Below are 20,916 nucleotides of genomic sequence, written 5' to 3'. Positions count from 1 at the left end.
AGAATGTGTGCTTTCATTTAAAATGCATCTCTGGGTTATTTGTGGGGCATAGGAATTCGTTCATCCCCCCCAAAAAATAGTCTGGCCCCCCACAAGGTCTGAGGGACAGTGGACTGGCCCCCTTCTGAAAAGGTTTGCTGATTCCTGCTTGGAGGCTTGAACTGCTGCCCCATGGATCCTGCCGCCTGAGGCGCATAATAAATAATAATAATAATAATAATAATAATAATAATAATAATAATAATTATTATTATTATTTTATTATTATTATTTTATTGTTTATACCGCGCCTACCTGGCTGGGTTTCCCCAACTACTCAGGGCAGCTTCCAGCAAAATATATGTATATAAAAATGTCAGACATTAAAAACTTCCCTAAATAGGGCTGCCGTCAGGTGTTTTCTAGAAGTTGTGTACAGTAATTCTTTATCTCCCTGACATGTAATGGGAGGGCGGTCCACAAGGAGGGTGCCACTGCAGAGAAGGCCCTGTAACTTTATGTCTCTCAGTGAGGGTGAAGTGTAGGCGGGTTCCCATGAGGCAAGACGCGGTGATAGCAGCAAGAACCTTTATTGAACCACTTAACTGGGAAATGGGGGCAAAGCAACTGCTTATATACATTCCTGAAAGCCGGGGCCACTCCCACTCCTAACGTGATTGGCTGTCTAAACGTCCAAGCTGCGAATCACAACTCAGAGTTCAAGGGCCAGTGGCAGAGGCCTAATCTAGACTGAAGCTCAGGCAAACACAGACCACTGAATACATAACAGAGGGAACTGCCAGAAGACCTTGGAAGTGGACCTCAGTGTCCGGGCTGAATGATGGAGGTGGAGACACTCCTTCAGGTATACTGGGCCAAGGCTGTTTAGGGCTTTAAAGGTGAATTGTGCTCGGAAACATACTGGGAGCCAGTGAAAATCCTTTAGGACTGGTGCTATGTTGTCTCAGTGGCCACTTCCACTCACCAGTCCAGTTGCTGCATTTTGGATTAATTGTAGTTTCCGAGTCACCTTCAAAGGTTGTCCCACAGAGAGAGCATTGCAGTAATCGAAACGGGAGATAACCAGAGCATGCACCACTCTGGCAAGACAGTCCGTGGGCAGGTAGGGTCTCAGCCTGCGTACCAGGTGGAGCTGGTAGACAGCTGCTCTGGACACAGAATTGACCTGCGCCTTCATGGACAGCTGGGAATCCAAAATGACTCCCAAAATAAATACAGAAATGATAAAGAAGATGTTAAAATGATAAGAGAATAACAATGTTGGATATAAAGAACCTAATATAAAGATATAATAAAACAAGCAGGGGAAATTATTATGTAAAAAACCAGAAGAGGAAGTTGAGGGAAGTCGGGGGAGGGGGAGGGGGGAAGTTGGGGGAATTGTATTATTTTTCTGTTATATGAAATGTTAATACTATGTTAAAAATGTGAAACTTAATAAAAAGTATTTTAAAAACACACAAAATGACTCCCAGGCTCCGCATCTGGTCCTTCAGGGGCACAGTTACCCTGTTCAGGACCAGGGTGTCCTCCACACCTACTTGCCTCCTATCCCCCCCAAAACAGTACTTCTGTCTTGTCAGGATTCTTATTTTATATAAATTTTTATTAGTTTTTTAACATACCATTTTCAACAATAATTAAACATACTTTTACATCTTACTCATTTTTTTTTTTACTTCCATCAGTCCTGTCTGGAAATTTTCCAATCTAATCTCTTAGTATGCATTTTTTATTTTCCCTATTACATTTCAAACTTATAACCAATATCTCTATCTTTTTCTACTTTGTAACACCGTATATTTCTCCTTACAAAACTTATTGTAGTCCTACTAGCATAATTTGTTGATTACAGTTGCTCTTCAAATAATTTGTATACCTCTTCCAATCTTCTCTAAATCTCTGGTCCCACAGGTTTCGAATCCTTCCTGTCATTTTGTCCAATTCTGCATTGTCCATTAATTTCACTGTCTTGTCAGGATTCAACCTCAAACTGTTAGCCACCATCCATCCTCCAACCGCCTCCAGACACACACAGGACCTTCACCACCTTCACTGGTTCCAATTTAAAGGAGAGGTAGAGCTGGCTATCATCCGCATACTGATGAACACCCAGCCCAAACCCCCTGTTGATCTCTTGCAGCAACTTCATGTAGGTGTTACAAAGCATGGGGGAGAGGACAGAGACCTAAAGGCATTTGCAGCCAAAGAAGCACCAAGCAACTCCTTGCGTGAGCTGAACAACTTCCGATTGTGCATGTTAACGGAAAAATCTGAGGGCTCCCTTGGACAAAACCAAAGACACCAACCAGGATAACTTGGAGCAAAACAGCAGCCTGTAGGCTTGGCCTTTATTGAATACTGTCGCGACAGGACTCCCACCCGCAACAAGCTCCCCAACTTTTATTAGTTACTAATTCCCCAAACTACACCTCTAAGACTACATCACAAAAAGGAGGGGTTGAGGGAGGAGTTGTGGTGGTAACCTGAGTGTCCTGTCACCTGGCTGGTTCCTCCTTTCCCCCCTCCCCATGAGTACTTTCCAGGTGACAAAGGGGAGTTTGCAGTTTCCTGCCCCCAGAGGGAAGAGCTGATCCTTGTCCTTTGTTCCATTCGTGCTGAATCCACTCCCATATGCAAGTTCTTTGTGATCTTGATGGTCTTCTGTCTAGGACCATCAGGGTTGGCATAGCAACTGGGCAGGGCCTCCTGTGTATGTGCTGGTAAGCTCAAGGGATTATGGCTGGCCTGTATCAAACCTTCCCCATTTTGTAGTCCTTCCTTCATGGAGTAAAATAAAAGTGGAACAGTGCAGATCCGATGTATGGTTGAATCTATGAATTTATAACAGAAGCGTAGCGTATGTAGTGTGTGTGTGTTTGTGAAGTTTGTACAAACTGAATGGTTGGGGGGAGGGGTTTCCTGCGACATGCAATAGGACTTTCTTGCCTTCTTTGCAGAAGTATAATTTAGCAGTAAAGTGCTCCTTGTCTGCTGTGGCCAGCAGTCTTGAGACATTGAGCAGGACCATAATATCACTTTCTGCCGGATCCTTTTCAGCTGGAGACTCCAGGAATTGAACACAGAACACCCTATGTGGAAAAGTACATGCTCTACCAATGAGCAACAGATCTTCTTTTCTATTGCACAGATTGCCTCTTGGAGCTTTAACCAACCTGGTACCCGCTAGATGCTTTTGAACTACAAATCCCATCAGTCCTGGCCTGGCTGGGACTGATAGGAATTGCATCCCCAAGCATGTGGACAGTACCAGGGTGGTGCAGGCTGCGCTCTTGGATGGACAAACCACAGAACACATTCCTGCGGACGGCGAATGTCAATGGTTCTTTTGTTACCCATATCACATGCTTTATAACACACACACACAAACAGTTCGAAATTGTATCTTTTGAGAAAGAAGCTTGCCTGTTTTTTGAGAATCTCAACAGTGTAGCAGATGAAGTGCTCAGGAATGCCTTGTTCTGCTTAGATTGTGAGCTGTTGGTCCCCTTATCGCTTGGCCTGCACCCTGGAAGTGATCAGCCAGAAACTGGCTCGGTGCATCTCCCAGCTGAGGTTTCTCGCCTTGAAGTATATCTTTAAGACGCCCTTTTGGCTTCTGGGTGGAGCACAGCTGCCACCCGGAGGCAGTAAAACGGGAGAAGAATGTCATGTTACTGCAGCTGTGAGCGCTTGTTCTAATTGATGCCTTTGGCTCTGTAATCAGACTGTGTTGTGAAGCTCCTTCCAGTAATTTCTGTATGGTGTGCCTGGATAGACTAGAATCGCGGGTGTGGTGGTGGTGGTGAAATAAATCAGATACCGTATTTTTCGCTCTATAAGACGCACCAGACCATAAGACGCACCTAGTTTTTGGAGGAGGAAAACAAGAAAAAAAATATTCTGAATCTTAGAAGCCAGAACAACAAGTGGGATCGCTGCACAGCGAAAGCAGCGATCCCTCTTGCTGTTCTGGCTTCTGGGATAGCTGCGCAGCCTGCATTCGCTCCATAAGACGCACACACATTTCCCCTTACTTTTTAGGAGGGAAAAAGTGAGTCTTATAGAACAAAAAATACGGTAATTAAGGGCATGTGTTAGCCCTAAGCACCTCCCTCCACTTGATCTAGTCTCCTATGCCAGGGGGTGAGGAATTCCACTTTAACTTCACATTGGGTGTAAATGGATCATCCAGTCACGCCAATGCTGTGATACAGCCAAATTACTACATTTTCCCGTGTATAAGGACCCCCCCCCCATTTTTTGGGACACAGATTCAAGAAAATGGGGAGAGATGGCCCAGAGTATAAGACACCTCCTAATTTTTGACATTATTTTTTAGGGGGGAAACCTAGTCTTGTACATGGAAAACTATGGTACATGAATCAAAGCACATCCTTTGAAATGTGCACTTATCTGTATTTCCCAATGCTGTTCTCCAGCCAAGTAATACGTATATAAATGCATATACTACTAAGGTATAGTGTGCATTAAAATGCATACATTAGTGAAAATAATTTACAGAAATGCGGTTAGCTCAGTTGGTTAGAGCATGGTGGGGATAACGCCAAGGTCACGGGTTTGCTATACCTGTATGGGTGCAGGTAAATTTGTCCCATGCTAGAGCATGACATTCTTAATCCTGGGGACGTGGTTCGAACCCCACATTGGGCAAAAGATTCCTGCATTGCAGGGGGTTAGACTAGATGACCCATGTGGTCCCTTCTTCTTTTTTCTGCAATTTTTTTTATTCATTTTATAACACAAATAAACAATACAAACAGAAATACAAACAATACAAACAAATTCTTGTCTTATCCTTATTTTTTCTAAACATTGTTAAGTGAGCTTCCCCAAGTCCCCCCTATCTGATTTTCATCTTTAGCAGTTTCATATATCATAATTTTTAACCATTTTTTATCACATTTACATGGGGGTTCCTTCTAACACTGTGATTGCATCATTCTACCACTCTATCATTATATTAGAGGGAATTGCTCTGGAATGATGTGTATATTAAACAAAGTTGCGTGCAACCAAGAGAAGTAAGGACTAAAAAGTTAATTGAATTTCAAGACAGGTTTAAAATAAAAACGTTGGAAACTGAAAATGTGGAGAATTGGAGAGAGGGGGAAATGGGAAAATGAAACTGATAGGTTTTCCCATTCCTAGTGACTATCAGCCATGATGGCTTTCTCCATTATGAGAGGTGGCATACCTGTGGATACCAGTCACTTGGGAACAGCAGCAGACAGAGCAGTTGCCCTCCTGGCCTTGTGGACTTTGCATAGGCAAAAATGACTGACAGATGGGCCTCTGCTCTGACCCACTGCACTCTTCAATATCTAAAGGGGACTCCTGATTTTGACAGGATTTGTGTGGCGTCTCCTACATTTTTTCTAGCCTTATGTGCAGCTTTTGTTTCATGCTATATAAGCGCTTTTCTTTTTTTTCCTGCAGCTATTCAGTGAAAAAATCAGCGGAGTGGAAGGAACAAAACTCGATGAAGATTTCCATGAGATGGAACGGGTAAGACAAGCCTAAGGAAATGCTTAAAGATTATTGCTAAACACATGCCCTTGGTTCCAGATGATAAAGTAAGGTTTCTCTACCTTCCTTCCCTTCCAGTCTAGAGTCTACACTCCCAACATGGCTGTACCGCATGAGTATTCAAATCACGTGAACCTGTTCTAGGTCCAATTTATATTTTTATGTATGAGTTAGATGTGTATGTTTTTGTTTTTCCTTCAAGTTGCTCAGGGTGACAAAGGTGGATCTTTCTAATTTTTCCTTCACAACAAGGTAGGAAGAAATAGATAATTGACTCAAGTGCAGATCCTTGCTCGTGAATTAGTGCTATTCACTTCCATTGCACCATATCAGTATAGTAAAATAAACTAGGCATGTTATAAGGAAAATAACTATGGAGTGTGGGGTGAGATTATAGAAAGAAGCAAATATTGTTTACCTGAAATGAAAGCCTACCATTCGAACAGCTAGGCATTCTTACCAGCTCTACTATTGGACACAGGTGGCACTAAACCACTGAGTCTCTTGGGCTTGCCGATCAGAAGGTTGGTGGTTCGAATCCCCATGACGGAATGAGTCCCTGTCGCACTGTCCCAGCTCCTGCTAACCTAGCTGTTTGATAGCATGCCAGTGCAAGTAGATAAATAGGTACCACTGTGGCGGGAAGGTAAACGGTGTTTCCGTCACAGTGTCCTGTTGCGCCAGAAGTGGTTTAGTCCTGCTGGCCACATGACCCAGAAAGCTGTCTGTGGACAAACGCCGGCTCCCTCGGCCTGAAAGCGAGATGTGTGCCGCAACCCCATAGTCACCTTTGACTGGATTTAACTGTCATGGGGTCCTTTATTTTTACCTTTACTACTGGACAGAATACATAAATGTCCATCTTGCCATGATCTCATTTTGTCACCCACTTGTCCCAGTTTTACTTTGTTCTGAGATGTGGAACCTGTGACCCTCCTACATTGCTGGACTACAACTCCCATCTTCCCAAACGATTGGTCTTGATGGTTGGGACTGATGGGAGTTGTCTTCCAACAGCATCTGGAAGGCCAGATGTTCTCCATCTCTGACTTAGTTGACCGGATGCCTTCTCTGGTTATTTCCACAGAACGCGCAGGCTTTTATGGTGCATCTGAACGGAGTGATAACAGGCATTTCGATGAAATTTTCCTTAAAAGCCTTGATATGTTTGTCTTGCAGAAGATTGACATCACCAACAAAGCTGTGGCAGAGCTCCTGTCAAAGTCCACTGAATATCTGCAACCTAATCCAGGTAAATAGAGATGATTCCAACAGCCTCTTCCAGATGTTTCACTGCAAATCCAGGTCATCAGATCTGCTCCAAGCATGCCTTGCTTGGCTTCTGGGCACAACGACCTATTATGGCTTGATCCTTTTGTACCATGAAATTTCTGATCCTTCTACCTGCCAGTAGCTCCTCTATAAGGGAAATCCTGTTTAGTTCTGTTTTGTTCTGTCACTTCAGTGCAGACACACCGTGCAATTTTTCTTCTTCTGGTTCCATCCATTGGAATGGGATGGTGCTAATCCATCTTACCTCCATGGCTGCTCTTTCGTACTCCCAGCATCCAAACACTGGGTGTCATTCTTCCATCAGGAGTTATACAGGTCATAATCAACACACTCTGGTCTGCTATGGCAAGAGCCTGTATGCAAGCAGTTGGCAGAGTTTGAAGGTTCTACAACAAAAGAATCCAATGCAACAGCTGATTCTTGTAGTGCAGTCTATTGCATAACAACCTTTAGTGATGTACTGCCGTAACTCAGAAGTCGAACAGAATCCGTTCCGGAAGTCCGTTCAACTTCCGAAACGTTTGACTTTCAAAGCGTGGCTTCTGATTGGCTGCAGGAAGCTCCTGCAGCCAATCAGAAGCCCCGTCAGACGTTCGGCTTCCAAAAGAACGTTCAAAAAACGGAACACACACTTCCAGTTTTCAGTCGTTCGAGTATCGAAACGTTTGACTCCCAAGGCTTTTGGGATCCTTGTACTTGTGTTTTCCCTTATGAAACAATGTTCTACCAGTGCAACAAATATATCACTAAGTGACTTTTTAACTTAATAATTCAGGTAGGTAGCCATGTCAGTCTGACGTAGTCGAAATAAAAATAATAAAAATAGAGATTTGTCCAGTAGCACCTTATACACCAACTAAGTTTGTTCTGGTATAAGCTATCTGAAGAAGTGTGCATGCATATGAAAGCTTATACCAGAACAAACTTAGTTGGTCTATAAGGTGCTACTGGACAATTTTTAATTATTATTTTAACAGTATTATTATTATTAGAATTTGTATACTGTCCTATACCTGGAAGTCTCAGGGCGGTTCACAGAACAAAATCAAAATAAAAAACCACAATATATATAATCAAAATAAAAACAACAACCCAGTAACACCCCCCCCAAAGAAAGAAACATACAGTGGTGCCCCGCAAGACGAATGCCTCGCAAGACGGAAAACTCGCTAGACGAAAGGGTTTTCCGTTTTATGAGCTGCTTCGCAAGACGAATTTCCCTATGGGCTTGCTTTGCAAGACGAAAACGTCTTGCAAGTTTGTTTCCTTTTTCTTAACACCGTTAATACAGTTGCGACTTGACTTCAAGGAGCAACTCATAGAACGCAGTGTACATAGTAGCCTTTTTTGAGGTTTTTAAAGACTTTGGTGATTTTTGAAGCTTTTCCAAAACTTCTTTTGCAGCCATTTGGTAAGTTAAGCTTTTAAAACTTTTTTTGGGGGGGTTTGGATTTTGGGTTGGGGTGTTTGGAATTCAAGGACTTGGTGTTGGGGAGGGGTTTGCAAGAATCTGGAAGGTTGTTTTTTTCTGCATTTTTATGATTTTCTGTGATCATTGGGGCACTCTGCTATTTTTTTAAAAAAAGTCTGGATTTGAATTTCTGTGTGCTGGGTGGCTGGGGGAACAGTTGGGGAGGGGTTTGCAAGAATCTGGAAGCTTGTTTCCCCCCCCCTGCATTTTTATGATTTTCTGTGACTCTCTGCTGTTTTTTAAAAAAAATTCTGGGTTTGAATTTTGAAATGCTCTTTACAGTATGTGTGACTTTAAATAGCACTTAATAAACTCTTGTTGTACCAAATTTGGCTTTGTTTGGACTTTTTTAACCATAGGAACGCATTAATTGATTTTCAATGCATTCCTATGGGATTTCGTGCTTCGCAAGACGAAAAAATTCACAGAACGAATTAATTTCGTCTTGCGAGGCACCACTGTATTGTATAAGGGCATAGGGTGTCAATCAAATCAACCCAAGGCCTGGTTAAAAGAGAACGTTTTGCTTGGTGCCTAAAAGTGTATACTGAAGGCACCAGGTGAACTTCCTTGGGGAGAGCATTCCACAGACAGGGAGCCACTGCAAAGAAGGCCCCGTTCTCGTGTTGCCACCCTCCGGACCTCTCAAGGAGGAGGCACAATACAATGAATACAGTACTTAGAGTCCAGTATATGTAGGTCTGGGTCAATATAATCAGCTGAAATCCGGGGGGGCTGCCGGGGCCCCTGTCACCCCAGCAGAACCCATAGCGTTTAGTCTTCCTTTGGCTAATGTTATGAATCCCACATTTTAGCAAATGTGTAGCTGCTGCTGTAATGTTAGTGTTAACGTTCAAATGCTGGTGTTCTGTGCTGGGGTGGGGGAGCTGTGGCCCTCGAAATGTTGGTGGACTACAACTCCCATCGTCCATTCCCATTGGTCAAGCTGGTTGGGGTCGATGGGACTTGGAGTCCAGCAACACCCCCATCCCTATTTTATGCTGTTTTAATCATTTGGGATTTTGTGTTTGTAAATTGCCTTGTGACAGTATACGCCCTGAAAGATAGGATAAACATCTATAAAACGCTAGGCAAAGTAATTGTCATGTAGAGAGCCTGAGAAATTACATGGTGTTGAAGAAGACGCAATAGCTTTATTTGTGAAGATTTTTTTCCATTGACGCTTCTCTTTAAAATAGTTTGGGGATGAATTATTTTGTCTGCACAGTGGGAACTGGTGCAGTTTTGCACTCTGGCCTTTTTTTGTAAGTTAGAGATACAGTCATGTGAAAGTCAAGGCTATGTTCGCAAGAACCGTGCTTCCGTTTTGTCAAGAGTTTTCCACATGAAATTGCAGTTTTCAGAAAGAACAGTCACGGAATCGTTATAAACATTGCCTGTTTGTGACATTACCCTGTAAAAACCGATCTAGAAACTGCCCTCTAGATTGGAAATCTGTACCATTCTTGACATATACCGATATCTTTGTGAATATGTAATATCTCTGTGAAATGAGACATAGTATGCATTGAGAAATGAAGGATTTCTTTCTCATTGATTCCAGCACACACTGCTTATCTGTCAACCTTTTGTATAACTGACCAAGTGCATTTTCAGAGGAAGCGGGGGGGGGGGGGTGTTACTCATCAGCTGAACTTTTACTATTGCAGTTTGAGAACAAATAACATTCATAGCAGGGTCTGTTAAAACCTCTTTTTGCTACAGATGGTTTGCTGGGAAAGGTCTGCATATTTGGCCCACACGAAAACACCCACTGACTTCAATGAAATTTGGAATAATAAGAATACTTAGCATTGGAGTGGGGCTGTAATATCCCCGGGATGTATAGTCAGGGCTGTCTTAAGCAGATCCAGCGCCGTGGATCCCTCTGGCGCCGCCCGTTTCCCAGAGTTGTCGACCTTTTCCCAAGCCTCTGTGGGGACCGCTCTCCTCCCGCGGGGGCTTGGGACGCAAGCTGCACACCTGCCAGCCATATGGTTGATGGGTCACAGCTGGCGGGTGTGCAGGGAAAGGGGAGGCCACTGGCAAAGCCGCACAGCTTCCCCACTCGTTGGGGTGCCCCTGAGAGACCAGCGCCCTGGCGCAACGCGCCAGTAAGCCCAATAGGAAAGACGGCTCTGTGTATAGTTAAAAGGTTTGAGAGAGATCTCCGAGAACCACTGTCTGTGGTTATATTGTACTAGAATAATATAAGCCAGCCCCCTCTGCTCCTTGAGTTGCACTTCCCCTAAGCAATTCTTGGAGAAGAAAATTTATGTGTAGTTCTCAGTCTCTAGAACCATGGTTTTGCACTCTCCTGCTCTTGATCCCCATAGAATCATAGAGTTGGGAGAGACCACAAGGGCCATCGAGTCCAACCCCCTGCCAAGCAGGAAACACCATCAGAGCACTCCTGACATATGGTTGTCAAGCCTCTGCTTAAAGACCTCCAAAGAAGGAGACTCCACCACACTCCTTGGCAGCAAATTCCACTGTCGAACAGCTCTTACTGTCAGGAAGTTCTTCCTAATGTTTAGGTGGAATCGTCTTTCTTGTAGTTTGGATCCATTGCTCCGTGTCCGCTTCTCTGGAGCAGCAGAAAACAACCTTTCTCCCTCCTCTATGTGACATCCTTTTATATATTTGAACATGGCTATCATATCACCCCTTAACCTCCTTTTCTCCAGGCTAAACATGCCCAGCTCCCTTAGCCGTTCCTCATAAGGCATCGTTTCCAGGCCTTTGACCATTTTGGTTGCCCTCCTCTGGACACGTTCCAGTTTGTCAGTGTCCTTCTTGAACTGTGGTGCCCAGAACTGGACACAGTACTCCAGGTGAGGTCTGACCAGAGCAGAATACAGTGGCACTATTACTTCCCTTGATCTAGATGCTATACTCCTATTGATGCAGCCCAGAATTGCATTGGCTTTTTTAGCTGCTGCGTCACACAGGTTCTAATGCCCAGAACCTGGCATTAAGAGGCATCATATTCCTTTAAAAGAGGACAGCATTGTTGCCCTAGTAACAATATTCTTATAATGTAAGGCAGTATTATTTCAAGAGGAGTAGTGGTCCAGGACTAAAGACTCATTACTATTTCTGCAGCAGGGTCCCAGCTTTCAGCTGGGGGTGGTGTTTATTGGGTTATTGTTTATATATTGATTACATACTTAAGACGAAATGGTTAAGTCGGCTATGATAAAATGGGCACAGGACATTGGGCATAACATTATGTTTGAGGATTGGGAAAGGTTGTGGACCACTGGGTTGAATTTCACTGCATGTAATGCTTTGAAAGAAAATGTAATGAAAATGATATACAGATGGTACATGACCCCAGTTAAACTTGCCAAAATATACCATTCGTCTGATAACAAATGTTGGAAATGTAAAGAAAATGAAGGAACATTCTTTCACCTCTGGTGGACCTGCCCTAAAGTGAAGGCCTTCTGGGAAATGATATATAACGAGTTGAAAAAGGTGTTTAAGTATACCTTTACCAAGAAACCAGAGGCCTTTCTTCTGGGCATTGTCGACCAGAAGGTGTTAAAGAAAGACAGAACATTTTTCATGTACGCAACAACAGCAGCAAGGATACTACTTGCTAAGAACTGGAAAACTCAAAATCTACCCACACTGGAAGAATGGCAGATGCAACTGATGGACTATATGCAATTGGCGGAGATGACTGGCAGAATCCGAGACCTGGGAGAAGAAAGGATTGAAGAAGATTGGAAGAAATTCAAGACCTACCTGCAGAAATATTGTGATTTAGTGGAATGTTAAGAAGGATGCTTGGTTATAAATAACTGGCCATCATTAAAATAGATTAAGAATTGATATCTAAGCATGTGGTTATAGATTTGGAAATAAGATGATAATTTGCTTGACAAAAATTATTAAAGATGTAAATGGGAGCGGGAGACGTGAGGAAGCTCAAGAATATTATGAAACTTTGTTAAAACAAAGCAATAATGTTTATTATTATTGTATTTTCTTTTTTAAAAACCTTAATAAATATTTATAATATATATATATATATATATTGATTACATACTTGGTTTTATTTTCTGATTTTATCCTGTGAACCATCCTGAGACCTGCGCGTATAGGGCAGTATATAAGTTCAAATGGTAATAAGGAAATAATAATTATAATTTAATAATAATAATTCCTGAGCCACCCAATCAGCATGAAAGGAGAGGGTTGCTGTTGTTGTTTTCTACCAAGAAGTCATTTCATCCTTCGTACTGATTAAATCCAATCAGAGTGAAAAAGTGAGTCAGCCAATATCAGGGACTGGTCAGAGCAGGAATGGTGGAGGCCGCCTGCCCAGCCTGACCCTTCCAGAGAAGAAGAAGACAGAATTACAACAGGGGTTTGAGGGAGGTCACAGCTCAGAGGAAGATGAGGGGGAAAGCTGGGGAATTATGGGAGAGGAGGAGGGAGCAGGGCCAGAGCAGCAGCTGGCTGACACGTTATCACTAGAAAGCGTTCCAGACCCACCATATCCCAGAACCTGGCGAGCCTTAAAAGTAGGAGAGCAAAGAGCTCAGAAGCAAAGGGCCCTCAGCGCCACCCATAGAAGAGATGACAAATGAGGAAGTGGGAGAGAAGGGGAATGGAGATTGACTCGGGACAACGCTGCATTCCCAAGCCTCTCTCTGTAAATATTGAATAAAAAGCAGATGGTAAGGACATTTCCTTGTCTGATCTGTTCCTGGCAACCTGACGTGAGGGTTGGTTCCTCTACTACCTGACAGCCACTGAGGATTGGCTCCTAGGGTCGCTTTGGATAAGGTGCATGGGAAGAGCACTGAAGAGTTGTTCTGCATGTTCCAAAGCTAAACGTTTTGGAACACTTGAAACACAAGGTGCTGCCGATTCAAGAGAATGGTGTGCAAGTTCTGTTATGTCCAGTGGAACGTCGAGGAAAACACACCTTAATGACTCCAAATCATTTGCTCCTGTACATGCGCATAAAATAGTCTATCTAGCTGGAACACGTGGCAATCAGCATTGTTCATTGCAATGCACATCCCATTACAGTCATACCGCATGTTACATTTGCTTTATGTTACGTCTTTTCAGGTTGCGTCCCGCTGTGACCTGGAATTACCGGAAAGGGTTACTTCCAGGTTTCGCCGCTTGCGCACAAGCACCAAATCACACCACACACATGTCCAGATACGGTGCTTCAGGTTGAAGGCTTTTCAGGTTGCAAACGGGCCTCCGGAACGGATCCCATTTGCAACCAGAGGTACTACTGTATTACGGTGATGGTATAATTGTAAGATGGCTGTACAGTCTTAGAAGGTGGTGTGGCTGTGGCTATCATGAAGGAATCCTGCACTTCTGAATTTGCCACGACACCTCCGATTCTTTACCCCAGTACGTGGGGATAATAAGCACATATGTCTTTCTTCAAATGGATATTTAGGTATTTCTTTTATGCCTCACCAATGTCTGCAATGTTGTTGTTGTTTTTAAGCCTACAGAGCCAAGCTGGGAATGCTGAATACCGTGTCCAAGATACGAGGGCAAGTGAAAGCCACAGGGTACCCTCAGACAGAAGGGCTGCTTGGAGAGTGTATGCTTCGATATGGAAGAGAACTCGGAGAGGACTCCGCATTTGGTGAGCTTCTGCAGCTATGTGGCTTCTGTGGCCTGTGCATGTGGTTGTGGTGGGGAAGACAGGCCCTGCCCCCATGAAGCTTACAGTGGAGGAGGTAATAGAGGGAGGAGAGGCAAGGCTGAGACAGAATGAACGTGAGAGAGTACAGTTCACACAGGCAGACACATTTCATGCATTTGCCATACTCAAGATGGTCCTCTAAACCAGTGTTTCCCAACCGGTGTTCCGCGGCACACTAGTGTGCCGCGAGACGTTGCCTGGTGTGCCGCGGGAAAAATTAAAAAATTCGAAAGATATCCGGAGAGGCGGCCTTCAGGCGAGTTTTAATTTTAATTTTCCTTCTCCCACTTAATGCCCCACGCTCGCCCGAGCAGCTTGCAGTCCTCGGTAACCACGGCGACCCGAGGGAGGGGAGGGAACAGGGAAGTTGAGGGCGGCGGCGAGCTGCGATGACGTCAGTGGGCCGCGCCGCCTCGCCCTGGCACGGTGTGAGAGCCCCGGCTAGTGGCGCGAGCTTCGGAATAAGTGGGATCCGCGTGCGTGAGACCGAGATCGCGGGTAAGGAGCTCAGCACTGGGCAGGAGGAAGCGGGGCCGCGCGTGCGGGCCACATCCCCACAGAGAGCGAGCCTCCCCCGGCCCACCACTCCGGGCAGGTCCACTCGCATGAGGGGGCGGCGATGGCGACGGCCGGCAGCTTGCCTGCAATGCCATCCCTCGAGCAGGCGAGGAGCCCGGAGGCTACCAGATGCGAGTCCTCTTTCCCACCATGCTCGGGAGTCCAGAGCACTTGGTCGCATTCAGGATCTAGAGTGGGGAAGCGGGGCTTGTGTCTGGGCTGGACACATTGGGCTGCCTGTGCCGCTCGACCTGCGGGGAGAAATCAGGGTGGGAGTCACGACCGTGAGGCAGGGCTGCCAAGTGTGGCAGAAGAGGACATGGCCGTTGCACCTGTCCTTAGGTAGGAGCTTCTTCCGTGTCGACCTGCTGCCCTAAAGTCTTGGCTTTTTTCTTGGCTTTTTGGCGGTTGGCACAGAAGGAAGGCAAGGGGGAGGGAAAAAAATGAAACTTACACTTTCGTGCGTCCCTCCCGGCGTGACGCTGCGCGCTGACGTCACGGGGCTGTAATGGTGGTGTGCCTCGAGATTTTTTTCATGAAACAAGTGTGCCTTTGCCCAAAAAAGGTTGGGAAACACTGCTCTAAACAATGTGCAAAATCTCTGATCGGCAGAAGACATAATTAGGCCTGTGAGGTGGTTTTCTCCAAACCACACCCACCTATTTTTCTAGAGAAAGAGGTGCCGGAACTCACTATGTTCAGTGGTGGAGGAAGCCTCTCCGGCACCTGGGGCAGCGCAGCCCGTATGGACTGTGCATGTGCGGCTTCCCGTGTGTGCACACTTTGTACGGAATGCCGCACATGTGCAGTCTGTACGGGCTGCTGCTTGCACAGCGACGCTCGTACAAAGTGTGCATGTGCGGCAACCCGTACAAGCAGCATTCCATACAGACTGCTCACGCACAGCAGCCCATACGGTTGCTGTGTGAGAGGGAGCCTGTACAGCAGTGCATGAGAGCGGCAGCCATACAGACTGCGGGCACTCTCGGCCGCTCTACAGCTGGGGGGAGGTATGGGCCATCTTGTCACCCCTCTCAGAGTGGCACCCCGGGCATACTGCCCCCTCCGCCCCTTCCTCCTCCCCTGACCATGTTCTCTTATAATGGCAATGGTGCCCACCTGAGAGGTGCCAGGACTGAGCTCTGCTGAAAAAAAGCCCTGCCTATGGCTTTCTAAAAACAGAAGCTGGCCCCACCCCAAAAAGTTAAGTGGGGGGCTTGGATTGTGAGCTGTTCCTGCCTACAACACGAGGACAGGGGAAAATACAGGGGATTGGAAAGCTGTTCATATTTATGAGAACAGAGGGTGACAATGGAGCATATGGTTTTAATACCTAGGTTGTTCGGGTTTTGCCCTCTTCTACAGCACATATGGTACTAATTTGATTTAATGAGTGTTGCTTTTTCCCTACAAGGCACTGCCCTAATCGATTCAGGGGAGAGCATGAAGCTGATGGGCGAAGTGAAAGACTCTCTGGACATCAATGTCAAGCAAAACTTCATCGATCCTCTTCAGCTGTTGCAAGACAAGGATTTAAAAGAGATTGGGGTGAGTTTATTTCTGGCTTGCACATTTTGCCTTTTCAAGTGTGCCAGGAGGTGTGGCGCATTCATCCCTTGAGAAATTTCACAAAGTGTCTCCGAACTTTTACCGTGAGCTTTTCAAATTCTGCTGTAGCACTTTTTGGTTTGGAGCAATGGGAACATCTTCCCTCTCTGAGCCTTAGCGGGGCTTCTCTGTCCACAGCAGCTAATCATCCCTGTTATTAGCAATCCTGTCACCCCTCTCTTCGCACAAGCAAGTAAACAAACCAGGAAGTCTTCCGATAGCTATCGTTTCCTGGTTTGGGTAAAATGGGAAACCATGGTTAGCAGCTTTGGGGAAAGCTAGGTTATTAGCAGCTGATTTCCTTTAGAGGCTCATTTACACTTCCGCTTTCCTTGCTGCTTTCCCCCAGGAAAACCCACTGTTTACTGCTGAATGGGAGCAAATGTCAATCGGGTTTTCTCCGGGTTCAAGTTTTCTCCGATTCAGCACTAAAGAGCAAGTTTTCCAGGGGAAAGGCAAAACTGATTGGATGCATGCTTTCTAGACACAGGATAAGGAAAAGTGTGAATGAGGCCTGTTTCTCCCCCTCCCACCCATTGAGAAAATTAGCTGCTGCCCGGGAAGAATGGCAGATGAAGTTGATGGAATACATGGAACTGGCGGAAATGACTGGCAGAATCCGAGACCAGGGAGAAGAGTCGGTAGAACAAGATTTGAAGAAATTTAAAGACTATTTACAGAAACACTGTAAAATCAAAGAATGTTAGAAGGATGTTGGAACGCAGCTATGTGGTTTTAGTAGGAATGCTATAAAGGATTAAGTAAAAGTGGATTGGTAACAGGTCAGAATGTAAAGCTATAATATATTAAGATAAATTACTAAGATAAAAATAAGGTGGAAAGGATTTGCTGAAATAACTAATGGAACTAGAATACAAAAAAGGGAGGTGTGAGGAGGTCAAGGAAACAAGCAAATGAAAATAAGATATGGAAAGTTGGATGTGTTTTTAATTGTTTTTATATTTTCCTTTTTTTGTATAATGTATTTATTTTCTTGTCCTTTTTTCTTTATTTCTGTAAGCTTTTTTGAAACCTTAATAAGTATTATTTTTTTAAAAAAAAGAGAGAGAAAATTAGCTGCTGAGGGAGAGATAAAATAGCTGTAGAGAAACCTGATAGAACCAGGGTTTGCTTTTCTCCCTGCTAAGCCTCTCTAGTTTCCTCTGTTCCTCTTTGCAACTGATGGCGGTTGGCATCCAACACGGTCTGGAGGACCACGGCCCCCCCCCCCAGCTTTTCATATTCAAATGCAACCATGGTTTAGCATTATGTCTCTCGTGTTAACCATGGTTTGTCATTATCTCTCTTGTGTTAACTACCACACTGCAGTCAGAATAATAATAAAAAAATTCAGAACTTGACTGAAAGCCAGGATGCAAAGTGAAACCATATTTTGGCAGTCTCTTGCTTCTCATTCGGGGAGTCTAAAGGTCCCCCCCCCCCCCACGCACATTGAGTGAAGTGTCCTGCATGAAAGGATTTATTGCTGTGTAGTATTTGGAGTGTTCACAGATGCTGGGTTTCTTTGGTTGAGGGGTGTTTGTTTTTTGGCTGACATCCCACCTGACTTTCCCTAAGTGCATAAATCAACATAATATCGTCTTTAACCGAAACGTGCTTGCAAAACGTCATTTGGGGCTCCTTGCCATTTGGATTCTTAGCAATTGGATATCTTTTTGTTTGGATTTTTGTTTTGAACACAGCACCACCTGAAGAAACTAGAAGGCCGGCGTCTAGATTACGATTACAAAAAGAAGCGCCTAGGGAAGATACCAGATGAGGAGGTTAAGCAAGCTGTGGAAAAGTTCGAAGAATCCAAAGAACTGGCAGAGAGGAGCATGTTCAACTTTTTAGAAAATGATGTAAGACCCTCTTGCTGATGTTAAGGTCTTTGAGAGTGCAAGGACTGATTTGGTGTGTTTGTGTGCATTCCATGTGGTTGCAGTGTCCTAACTACTAACGTGTGTGTGTGTGTGTGTGTGTGTGTGTGTGTACAATCAAAGTAGGACGCGGGTGGCGCTGTGGTTTAACCACTGAGCCTCTTGGGCTTGCTGATAGGAAGGTTGATGGTTCGAATCCCCACAACGGGGTGAGCTCCCATTGCTCTGTCCCAGCTCCTGCCAGCCTAGCAGTTCAAAAGCACACCAGTGCAAGTAAATAAATAGGTACCACTGCGGTGGGAAAGTAAACAGCGTTTTTGTGTGCTCTGGCTTCTGTCATGGTGTCCCATTGTGCCAGAAGCAGTTTAGCCCTGCTGGCCGCATGACCCAGAAAGCTGTCTGTGGACAAATGCCTGCTCCCTCGGCCTGAAAGCGAGATGAACACCACAACCTCATTGTCACCTTTGACTGGACTTAACCGTCCAGGGATCATTTAACTTTACCTTTACCTTTTACAATCAAGGTTTTTAAGCCATACAGTCACAAACTCTATACAAAAGAGATGTGTAAACAGTGGCGCAAAAGCGGGCGTGTATTATCTTGATCTTGATGTTTACAATCCCAGAACACATAATGAAAAACAACCATAGTACCAGATTCATTTAGTGCTCTGCTATAATACATTCTCCTGATCCTTTACTGTTATAGAGAAGATTTCGTTTATAGTTTGTTTGTTTGGTATTTTTGTATCCTGCCTTTACTCCTAGAGGAGCCCAAGGGCGGCAAATGTCAAAATCTTAAACCAACATATTTTAAGCATTTGAAAACAATTTTAAACATCAAAAAAACAACAGTTAATAACATTTTATCAAACCATTTGGTTGCCATTAGGTATGAGGTTTATTGTATTAATGTTCCTGGTTATAATGCTAGCTGGCACTTCTGTCCTGATTTCTGGCATTCCTTTTACACTACATTACCTGTTGTGTTATGGCACCGTGGCTTTTTGATTTATATACCACCACGTGAAGTTAAATTTCAAATAGTAGGAAAAAACGGTATGCCAGGATACCTCTCCATATTTTGTTGTGTAAAATTGCAACATAGAACTCCCGTGATTTTCCCAGTTAACGGAGCTGAAATTGGGTTTTGTTTTCTGGATACAATTAACACAGAAATGAATGCTAAGCTTTTGCTAGATTTCCATGATTGGCTTTTACATTGTGTGAAAGAGGACATAAAATGCAAAAAATTAACAGATAAGGAAACAACAGGAAAATACAATGAAGTGAATGCAGCAAATGTCTACTCAAAAGTAAGCCCTGTTGAATTCAAGTGTGTGTAGGACTGGAGCCTAAAATTCTTAAATCAGTTGACAGCCTTTGAGAATACAGTTCTTGTACGGCTGTGTATCAGCCACTTTCCTTTGCCAGTTCCAAATACAGAACTGATGAGTTTAGAAATATATTATACAATGCAGCCCCCTTGGAGTGGCCTCAACATCATATCTGCCAACAACTGCCCTGGAAAAACTGGGACATCCCAGTTTATCCCAAATTGGTGGCCAATTTGGGTGCCTTGCTTTTGCATGACTTCGGGCTGAGATATTGCCATGAAAAAGTGCTTTTTCCAGGTGTGCGATCTTGCGTGGGTCATGTGATTTGTGTGGGATTTTGGACCCAGGAGGTGGTGCCTTGGAAACTGAGGCCGTGTCGTGTTGGAGGGTATGCAGTAGTCTCAAAGGTGCTATATCTTTATTTTAAACATGTTAATCTTTATTTATTTATATTTAATGCGGTATTGTTTTTAACACTCGATTGGGAGCCGCCCAGAGTGGCTGGGGAAACTCAGCCAGATGGGCGGGGTATAAATAATAAATTTTTATTGTTATTATTATCTGGGGCTGCCAGTGTGGTATCTGTGCAGGGGTGTGTGGTGGGTGTGGACCGCCCTGCGTGTCACCACTGAGGGGGGTGACAAAATGCCGGGGGGCACTCAACGTGGGGCCTGCAGTGCGCCCAAGTCACGCATCTCTCCTGCCCAAATGGTCTGCCCGCTCCCTTCCTCCCCCCCCCATGGTTTAGGACGGCTGAGTGGGAGGAGGCAGGCAGACTCCAGAGGCCCCACAGTGCACCCTTCCCCTATGGATGCCTCGCCCTGCCCCTCGGTGCGCTGCCACAGGTGCCCGAGCGTCTTCCTCCGCCGCTGTATCTGTGGACATCATGGTGCCCTTGAGGGCTTCCCTTGGTGCCCTCAACGCCTTGGGGCATCCTAGCACCCCAGTCCCTGCCCTTCTTTTGTCACAAGGTGGTGAGAAAGCCACCCCCTTTGAGCTGAACAACAGCAACACTTTCTCACTTTGGTTGTGTTTGCTTTGAGGCTCCATCTGCACTGCACATTTAAATTGGCGCCATACCCCTTTAACACTTATGGCTTTGCGCAAAGAATTCTGGGAATTGTAGTCCGCTGAGAGTTGTTTGGAGACTCCTGTTTCTCCCCCACAGAGCTATAATTTTCTGAGTGATTAAACCGCCAGCGCCTCTTCACAAGGGACTCTGGGATTTGTAGTTCTCTGGGGGAATAGGGGTCTCCGAACAACTCCCAGCCCCTGTTTACAGTGGTATGGTACCACTTTTAATATATTGTGCAGATGGCGCCTAAATGGTGTGGATGTGACCATCCTTTCAAAATTCCAAATGTGGCCATAAATCCAAAAAAGTCTGGCAATCCGTGTCCTATATTGTAGTAAACGGTAGGCCTTTGCCTGCTCCTGTCTGTTTCTTTAAAATCATCTATGCTTTATGTTGATGGCTAATGGCAGCTTTAAAACAGAGACAAACGGTTGTGTTTTTGTTCTTTGT

At 44.7% G+C, this 20,916-nt stretch overlaps 1 protein-coding gene across 2 annotated transcripts in view; it reads left to right on the top strand.

The window, feature by feature from the left end:
• The window catches only part of SH3GL3 (SH3 domain containing GRB2 like 3, endophilin A3), a 42,185-nt gene that overhangs the window by 15,364 nt on the left and 5,905 nt on the right, over nt 1–20,916 (top strand). Inside the window, exons 2-7 of one of the 2 annotated variants that reach the window (XM_081888695.1) lie at nt 5,461–5,529; nt 5,629–5,694; nt 6,730–6,802; nt 13,806–13,949; nt 15,982–16,115; nt 17,879–18,037. In XM_081888695.1, coding sequence (XP_081744821.1) covers nt 13,826–13,949; nt 15,982–16,115; nt 17,879–18,037 — 417 coding nt within the window. In that variant the 5' untranslated portion in view covers nt 5,461–5,529; nt 5,629–5,694; nt 6,730–6,802; nt 13,806–13,825. The remainder of the gene's footprint in view (nt 1–5,460; nt 5,530–5,628; nt 5,695–6,729; nt 6,803–13,805; nt 13,950–15,981; nt 16,116–17,878; nt 18,038–20,916) is intronic. The other variant, XM_081888694.1, reaches the window with a different exon arrangement.

Source organism: Podarcis melisellensis, assembly GCF_964234715.1.
Source record: "Podarcis melisellensis genome assembly, chromosome: 14".
Classification (NCBI taxonomy): Eukaryota; Metazoa; Chordata; class Lepidosauria; order Squamata; family Lacertidae; genus Podarcis; species Podarcis melisellensis.
Note: the sequence above shows the minus strand (reverse complement) of the source record. Positions and strands in the feature narration are given on the sequence as shown.